The sequence below is a fragment of the Hyalella azteca genome, unplaced genomic scaffold (assembly GCF_000764305.2).
Source record: "Hyalella azteca isolate HAZT.00-mixed unplaced genomic scaffold, Hazt_2.0.2 contig6927, whole genome shotgun sequence".
Classification (NCBI taxonomy): domain Eukaryota; kingdom Metazoa; phylum Arthropoda; class Malacostraca; order Amphipoda; family Hyalellidae; genus Hyalella; species Hyalella azteca.
Window position 1 is genome coordinate 74980 of NW_025937067.1, and position 9647 is coordinate 84626.

A 9647-nucleotide genomic window follows, 5' to 3' on the forward strand; every position below is an offset into this window, starting at 1 on the left:
GAAATTACCTTTGGATATATAATGAATAATTTATCAATATAATGGAATAATGTTACCAAATTATTTTAATTCCTTATTTTTACACAAGAATTAGCGTGAAATTGCACGAAAAACAAGAAAATTTTATGCATTTAAAAATCAAATAGGACCATTGTCGTTTTAATTTGTCAAACTCAATAAATGCTCAGTATTGCAGTATTTTTAAAATACACAAAAAATTATTATGAGCACAAGGGTCCTTGTTAAGCATGTTCAGAAACGAGCATTAGCAAAAATATTGACGAGAACAAACACAAAACTATAACTTGTAATAAGAAGCCTGAAAAAAAATTCGTTCAAAGTCACAACAATAAATACTTTTGCAAGATTGATCAATAGAAATGTACAAATCGTATATAAGGACCTCGACAGCACCGAACGACTTTCTTATCATCCGATTTAAAAATCTAGTCTAGCATGAACAGAGCACAAAAACATTTTTTTGACGCTATATACAAGAATGTATAAGAAATTCTGAGATGGAATTGTACAATTGAAGCATATTAGAGTAAAAAGATCAATGATGAAAACTCTGATTAGCTCTAAATATAATAAATAATGCTTTGGAAAGCCACAGTGAAAATTTTTGTATGGTACATTTGTGAGATGGAATAGGTAAAGAATCATAATTCCTGGTGTAGGCTAGAGGCCTTAGCAGATTTTTTCAATGGAAAGGCCCAGAAAGAGTAGGGCAATCCATGTACGTCCCTCTCCCTGACCACGAACGCACTGAAGGATGAAATGCAGTTGCCAATGAAATGATTGGCTCTGCCCAGTACTGCGAGATCAACGTGTGGACCAGCACCATCGCTGTGCAGAACTTTTACCTGCAATTAAATTATCAAACTATAGATAACATTAGAATTTTATCATTACTTTCTTCATAATGTTTGTCGAAAAATCTTGAAATAAAGTTACATTTTGTAGAATCATTGCATTGTCCAATTATACATTTTCCAACATTTTGTAGAATCACTGTGTAAAATTTACATAAGTTACAGAAAAAGTAGACTACCGGTATTGCATTTCTTGTCGGTTATCCGACACATTAATGTCGTGCACAAGTAAGTGAATTTAAGTAGTCGAACTTGAATAATTAAACTTTTCGAATATAGATGAAGGTTTTCATTTGCTCCCCTTGTGTTTTATGTGTACACTACGAAGTGTAATAATTACAATTATTGATAATGTTGTTATTACTGTACTTGAAACATTGCTTTTATTTCAATAGTGAAAGTTAAATACTTAAATTACAGCTGCTCTACCGGTAACCGGGAAAATTTATGCGACTGAGTTGTTAATCATGCATGATGAATCATTTAATTAATCATTATTCTGATGAGTCATTTAAAGGGTTTTTATGATTGTCTTAGTGTAGGGTTTAGCAAGCGAAAAAGGCTGTAATGAGTCAAGTGTCCATAAGTAGGGTCTCTTTGGATTGAAATAATCAATCATTGTCTCATAGTCAAAAACTTTACGGTTAAATGGCTTTTGATCAAAATATGAAGTTGAATAGCTCAGTTAATTAGTTGATACTTTTCAAACATTATTTCAGTTCACATGCTACAATGTGTTGCACTGAAGCCTAATCGTGATTAAGCACCTTAATAGTCTTACCAATAATCACACCTGAAAATAATTAAATATCTATAAACGATCCGAACGATAAATAATTCTTTCATGAACAAATCATGAACTTCGAAAAATTATATACTACAGTAGAAAATTCTAAAATAATATTAATAGGAGACCAAGTACTATTTTCAGATGAAAAGCATCTAAACAGACAAATCTATGTCACATAACGTAAAATTTGAACTATAATTAGTTTTAATGATCTGTCATTAATCAATAATGGCAAGGTGATGAGGACATGGTAAATGGGAGATGTTTACAATAACCTTGAGCTTGCTGAAGGCTTCAGTGAGCTGGTCCAGCATGTGGTCGTGGTCCGAGGCCACGAAGATGGCTGCATTCACTTTTTTAATAGCTCGTTTGATTTGCAACTATAATTAGTTTGAAGTATGTGTTATAAATGGCAAAGTTATGAGAACATGGAAGTAGGAGGAGGTTTGACAATAACCTTGAGCTTGCTGAAGGCTTCAGTGAGCTGGTCCATCATGTGGTCGTGGTCCGAGGCCACGAAGATGATGGACGCATTAACTTTTTTAATAGCTCGTTTGATTTGCTTGACGATGGTAGAGAAGGACGGCAGGCAGAGCTCGTGCGTGGCGCGGCCTCGCTCGTTGAGGTAGCCAAGGCACTGGGGAGCAGCGAACAGGTTGGGGCTCTGCTCCACGTGTTCGCATGCACGCTCCTGTCACGGAAAAACGTATTGTCAGTGATTATAACGCATATATATAACGTATTATACATTATTATAGTGTTTTATATTTATACATTATTCGCCAACACCAAGTATCGTGAAATATATCGTTGGAAGTCTAGCAAGACGAAATAACTAGAGAGTGTTACGCACTTTATTAATGCTGTTTTAAAATAAAAGAAGATGAAGTAATAAAATGTCGTCCCAAACTGTTCAGGCTTTCACCAATAATTAGAAATATTAACTTAGAAACTGTATTCTCAAGGCAGGGAGGTTCTTCACAAGAGCAACTTTGAACAAAAACCTTAACCAGAAAAAATTATTCAAAAAATTAGTAAAAGCCTAGAGGTTGAGGGGAATTGAAATGTCGGTAATCAATTCTAAGAAAATGCCACCGTAACATTAGCTTACCCAGTCTACTCCGTTTCTCAAGTGAATGCCGACAAAAGGACCTCTGGGGAAACTGTCGATTACGTTCTGAGCCTTGGCATCAATGTCGTCGCTCCAGACAAGGTACTCCTGCAGGGCTCGGTTCTGCTTCTGGACCGGGAACGAAGCAGGTGCTCCCGTGAACGCTAACACTGCACGAATGATTCTCTTACACGGGAGAAATAGTCCTGAACTCTATGAGGATTATAGTTCCATTAAAAAATTTTACCACATTAACAATTGCTTCATCAAAATGAAATTTTATCAAATGTGAAGTAATGACGCAGCTTTATGGATTTTTGTGACTTTCCAGCTATCATATGACGTTATGATTCCAGCAAATTTTATATCGTTATTGAAAAATCAAAGTAAATTTCAATTAATTTGATACGTATCTGATAAATCATCATAAACGTCTATACCTATCTTTTATAGCGCTTTTTGATAGAAAAGTTTGAAAAACAAATAAACATATATGAAGAAAAATACATACCAGGCCATTCATGGGGAGGATAATTTTTGGCCCAATCCAGAACAGTGCTGCCGTGGTGAACGTCGTACGTTAATGGACGGTAAAAAGATGAATTAACAAAGTTTACATCAAAGGTGTCCCAGAATGGCCCAAATGGACTTCCTTCCTTAGCGTTGCAGTCTTCAGATCCAAACCTTGGCATGTAGCACAAAACTGTAACAAAGGCAGTGGCAAGTCCTAAGTTTGGCATGTAGCACAGGACTGTAACAACGGCAGTGGAAAGTCCTAAGTTTGGCATGTAGCACAGGACTGTAACAACGGCAGTGGAAAGTCCTAAGTTTGGCATGTAGCACAGGACTGTAACAAAGGCAGTGGCAAGCCCAAACATTTGCATGACACAAAGCTTCAAGTAATACATCGTGTAGCATGTTTTTAATTGCCTGGGGTCTTACAATGAATGTTGATGCAAAACAAATCTCCAAGCAAGATAAGTACAGCGCTTTCCTCTATATATCAAATTTAAATTGAAAAGGTCACATTATATTTATTATAAAATATTCAAGAAATTATTGTATGTTCTGAAGCAAACTTCAGAAGAATACACAAGCTCAATATATATCTTACATGAAATCTAGTTCAATGCAGAACATAGTATCTTCAGAAAGAATAAAATATTGATGCGAAGTGCATTGAGAATCAAAGAAGTATTTCAAAACAAAGTAGAACATGAACCTGTTCTGGCTTCCTCAGGCCACACAGCTGGAGCAATGTCCTGCATGAAGTCTTCCATGGTCATCACCCGGTGGTACTCCTCCAGTGGGGACACTTGGAAATAATTCTTGAAAGGAACTTGAATCTGACAAAATAAAAAATTATAATGAACTAAAATATCTGGTAATCTTGGCAATTATACGTTAAATAAAAAATTAGTATTAAAATTTAAATTATTCTTAATCACACACAAGAAACATGGATTGAACTAAGTAACTCATTGTCACAAAAAACAAAAAAATATATAACTCAGTAATCACTGCAGTGAGTGACAGAGTGCATTTTCTTGTCGACAAAAACTTGAGGTCATGGACAGACAGACAGACAGACAGACGGACGGACAGACAGACAGACGGACATGGCTAGCGCAATAGTGCATTTTCTTGTCGACAAAAACTTGAGGTCATGGACAGACTGACAGACAGACAGACGGACGGACAGACAGACAGACGGACATGGCTAGCGCAATAGTGCATTTTTTCCATAAATGAGAAAATGCGCTAAAAATGGCTCTGGCAAGGTAATGAACATAAAGTCATTGAACTTTGAATAAAAATGCACACACAAGTAAAGAAATGGAATATTTCATTCTGGGGAAAACTACCTACACAAAAACAATGCATCTAATGGATGAAATACGAAGAAGCAACAACTAAAAACCTACTTTTATGAACAATGGTTAGCCTAGATATTATTAGCAAGTATCTTTACAATTCATATAATGTTCTAGTCAATAGTTTCCTTAATAGGTTAATTGAGGTAACCAGAACCATAGTAATGACTGTAGTTTTAGAATTTTTTAAAGATACCTTGCATGTCAGTTGTATACTTGTACAATTCCCATTGATTAATCTTTTTCATGCTAACCTTCATTACCAATTATGTTAGCTACTAATATGGTACTACTACCTCAATAACCAGTAATTCATACTCAATATGTCATGGCTCTTGTGATGGCAAGTCAAGTGATCATTCTTGCCATGCATCTCTCTCTTATTATTTCATATACACAATTCACAGTTTGTATCTCTGAATATTATACTAGATACTTGCATGTAATAAGGTAAAAAGCATAGGACTGTCTGATTGGAATTTTATTCTTGGTTCTTGTATTTTTGTAAAGCAGTCTTAACAGGCTAAAAAATTCCTCTATTATATTCTGTTTCATAAACTTGCTATTCTACAAACTTCTACTACAGCTGCCAAGCCAACTCTCAATTTCTAGAATAGCACAACCCTCCACACTACCAGGATGCACTTGAAATTATATCAACCTGCCTATCATACACAATATCAACTTAGCAAAACAGTTTTATCATTAAATTTTAATTTCAGCTACAGGGTTTAGTAGTTTATGACTTACTGAAGTTGGTCTTCCATACTGATACTCCACCCAAGGAGGCAGCACTAATGTTCGGTCCAGTCCTTTTGAAAATGCTAGAACGCCAAGAAAATGGTCAGCCTGGTTGCCAAATCGACCTGAAGAACAGACCAGTTTATACTCATGAGTAATTTATAAGGAAACATATATTTCTTAGGTGAATTTTTCATCAAATTCAAAATAATTGTACACATGCATTGTGTGAAATAATTTAGATTAAATGAGTAACAGAAGATATAAATGTTTAGAAAGATGTCCCAACTAGGATAATTTGTTTATATTGTTCAAAGATATATTGTTTTCAACAGTTCAGTTTCCATCACTACCAGAAATTTTCAATCATGTAGTAGTATTGCACTCATCTCAAATGCCTTTAGACAAAATTGAATTTTATAATTTAGAAATATATTAGTATTTAGGATATCTTCCTATTTCTAGTTAGTCATAAAAAATAAAGGTTTTCCAGAATACAAAAATTTTCCTTTAAAGGACATAAATTGGACATTTCAATTGTCACAACTGTCTAAGTTAGGAAAAACCAATAATTTTCTAAAATAACATGGCTCTTTATTATGGTGTGAACAAAATCATGCAGCTCTTAAGTTATGTATTATGGTTTGAGTGGGAAGATTGCAGCTTATATATACCATATATATGACATTCCAGGACATTTTAAACTACCACAGTTGAGTAGAATGCTCCTGCCATAATATCCTGTAGAGTAACTGCACCCAAAATATTTTGTTGATCTCGTAGTAGCACTTATGCCAGACTGTGAATGAGATTGCACCTGCAGTTAAAAATGGCTTCACAAGGCGTCAAATGAACCAAAAAGGCCCAAGCTCTCAAACAATTTCACACTACCATTGACTTTGCCTAATTTCTATTGTGAAAATCAACAGAAGCCTTAATTTTTTACCAGTGAATTTTAAAAACAATATATACATGAAATAATTATTTTTATCAGTGGTTATAGGAAAATTCTGCAAATATTCTAGATTAATGCTTCAGAATCTAGATCTAGTGTGAAAAACCTCTACTCTCCAAGCTGTGACTGGATTTTTGGTCACAAGAAACTAGCAATTTTTGAGCCTTGAGAGTTGCTAAATACCTTATACATATATTGTCATCTGGTTCTAAAATCTTAATCTTAGTGGCTGAATCATATTTGAAGATGAAAGGAAGATATGGTAAATTATGCACTTAAGATCTTGATCACTTTTTAAAATAATATTTTCTAATTTTGAAATTAAAAACTTGGTTGGGAAATAGGAACACAGGCCAGGGTGCAAAGAGTGAGCAAATATTCCTAGATATTTGGCCACCAGAGTAGAGAATAGGTGAATATTTGTCAGATATTAGGCAACACAGCATCATTGATGACTTTGATGTCAGCACTCAAGAGCAAAATCTATGTATTCAGAACATATTGCCAACTTATTTCTCTTCAAAAACGTACTCAAATGTATTTTTTGCAACAAATCTTTATGATTTAGTTAGCTCTGGCAAGCAAGTCTTCAATAATACTGGCAAAATTTAAGCAGGCATGGAATATATCTACCGTCAAATGGGGTAATATGGGACAGGCGGGGTAATAAGGAACAGTCCTCCGACATACTGTACTGTAATTGGAGAAATGTTGTAGCAGCTAAACCAATTAAATATTGCAAAACAAAAAATGGTGGCATAAAGTTCAACATTTTTCCTATCTATGTAGCATGAAGCAAGTCAAGAAATCATACATTTACTTCCTCTGAAAAATTATTGAAAAAAAGTGTGAAAAGTGAGATTTTGGAAAAGTACCTCTGCTAAGGTCAGTAGCCAAAAAATATTCACCATATTAAAAAATTTTACTTACATAAAAGTTGCACACAGGTGTTGGCTTAAAAATGGGATTGACAGTTTTAGCATATCTCATTCCAGAAAAAAATGGTGGCCATTTCTGCACAACAGGTAATAAGGGACACCCCCCCAAGATAATAAGGGACACCCCTAAAATTGCATTTACAGTAGAGCCTTGGTTAGCAAAGGCACCAGTTAACAAACAAAATTAATTAAAAAAAAAAGAATTTTGATTAGATTTATCTTGCTCAGCGGAAAAATTTCACTCGACAAAAAATTACTGCATCATTGGTCATTGCCAAACTGTGCATAGAATGTCATAGATAATTGTTTGTTGGGCAACATAAAATGAAAAGTAACTAACCTAAACTATGCTTTTTTTCTCAAAAAATATGATGGTTGTCACTAAAATATTTCTTTGTGTTTCAGGTATGTTTTTTACAATCTTTTATTGTTATAGTGAATTCACTTGACTCAATTGAAATGGTGCAAAATTACAAGCCGTCCTGTAAGAGTACCTACAGAAGAAATGCTACATGGCTCATGATGGCTGCTGATATGAAGCTTGCAGTGGACAAGGTTGTTGTCAATGCTCAATGGCATGACTATGGATTAGGTAATATCACATCAATAATTTGGTAATGTATGGATAAAGTAATATTATATCAATGAACGAAAAACAAGTAAAAATCACAGAAAATGCCATTTATTCTAATTTATACATTTACATCATCTACAAAGGAAGAAAAGGACTTGGGATGAGCACACTCTTGACTCTGCAGTCTGCATGCTTCAAACATTTTAAAATTGAGTTTTATTTCAAGTGTCCCTTATTACCTCATTCCCAGGGCAGGCATGGAATATATCTACTTGGCAAGTCGCGACTGAATTTTTTGAGCCGTGATTTTATGGATTTGCCAGCCGTGATTCCATTATTTCCTGCCATTTTTGGAGCTGCAAGATTCCTGCTGGCTTAATACATTCTCTAATGATATAAAAGCAAAGGAAACAAAAATTTACCATATAATTATTAAAAACATACAAAATTTTTACTTGTTAGGATTTAGGAACACTATTGGCATTGCTGATGCTTAGCTATACATAGCTACTACCTAGTACATAGAACATACTGCAACACTGCAACAGTACAACTTAGACATAGTGCCATAGACAGTGAATAAATAAATTAATAAATAATAATCATGGTGGGATTCAGGATGAAATATAACATAGTAACTGCAATTAATTTTAATAATTATTGCTAAGATCATTTAACTTCCAACAGACTAATCTATTATAAACCTAATAGAATACATACAAGACAATTTGAATGCTATGAATGTCATTTTTTCATTAATAATATTTTGTTTTAAACTAAAACTTATAGAGCAAAATATTAACAATTAACACATTCGGTTTGACTAAAAGTATCCATAAAATTATGAGTAATCATAATGTTCTTGACTTACCCATGCAAGGGCAATATAAAATGTAACCATTTTTGTCAATTTCTAAAGCGGTTACATAAGATAATATTACCAATGCAAAAATCAACGGTCTATTGTTGGCCATTTCTGGATTTAATATATACTTTTCAATTATACTGTTAGAGAATGTGTCATCTCGTCCATTGGTACCCAATAAATTTCTAAAAACCCGCGCCGGTTACGAGGCTATGAGCCAATCAGGCTGTTAGACTTTGTTTACATTATGAGCCAATCAGCTGTTAGACTTTGTTTACATTCCCTATCTATCGCTAACTTCACAAAAAAATTGTTCGGCTTCCACAGTCGGAAAATGTTTTTGTTCCTGACTTTGAAAATTAACTAAAAATATTTATTTTTAAGACTGATAAAAATTAAAAGAAAGTAAACACGTTTTACTGCTCTCGCATGTGAGCTGCATTTAAATCTTGTCAATAAAAATTGGATTTCAGAGCTATGGTTGATCAATCTCAATATTGAAAGCAGTGTCTATGATAAAAAATAAGGGTTATTTTTCTGAATTCAATCCACCCAATTGGGAGCTCTTCAAGGTTTACCCAACGAATGAAAATTTTTTTAATTTGCTCGTACTTAGAGAGCTGCAACGCTGTCATGTAAATGAAGGGCAATAATGTCACTGCAGTAGTTGTCGGCATTGATCAGGCTAAATCTCGCCCGACGCCAACTCTAGACATCGCATTAATCTTGCAGCTTGTCAGAGCCTTGCGCCTGCAACTCACAGCTCAAATTTTGTTGTCTTACCACCCAAAATCCTAACGATTTTAAAGTAAACCATATCTATGTTCGAACTCGCAACTCACTACCTTAACATTGATACTCTAAACTTGAATAAAACTCGATCACCCCTGTTCAAGGTTCACTAGAACCGTGAATGTAATTTAT

At 34.3% G+C, this 9647-nt stretch overlaps 1 protein-coding gene across 1 annotated transcript; it reads right to left on the minus strand.

The window, feature by feature from the left end:
- Positions 1 to 31: 31 nt before the first annotated feature.
- On the minus strand, positions 32 to 9049 carry LOC108669932 (GDP-fucose protein O-fucosyltransferase 1). The gene is made up of 7 exons (XM_018157375.2): positions 8730 to 9049; positions 5401 to 5516; positions 3999 to 4122; positions 3288 to 3479; positions 2777 to 2946; positions 2123 to 2356; positions 32 to 866 (listed from the first exon to the last, which is right to left on the minus strand). The coding sequence occupies exons 1-7, from the start codon at positions 8830 to 8832 to the stop codon at positions 663 to 665; spliced, it is 1143 nt and encodes a 380-aa protein (XP_018012864.1). The 5' UTR covers positions 8833 to 9049; the 3' UTR covers positions 32 to 662.
- Between the last annotated feature and the right edge of the window lie 598 nt (positions 9050 to 9647).

Bases quoted from the DNA above. Each gene is read 5' to 3' on its own strand.
- LOC108669932 (XM_018157375.2), bottom strand. From the start codon at position 8,832: ATGGCCAACAATAGACCGTTGATTTTTGCATTGGTAATATTATCTTAT. The intron at 2,947-3,287 runs GTATGTATTTTT...TCATTCGTGCAG, and splicing joins TCCTCCCCATGAATGGCCTG to TGTTAGCGTTCACGGGAGCA. The intron at 867-2,122 runs GTTATTGTCAAA...ATTTAATTGCAG, and splicing joins AAGCCTTCAGCAAGCTCAAG to GTAAAAGTTCTGCACAGCGA.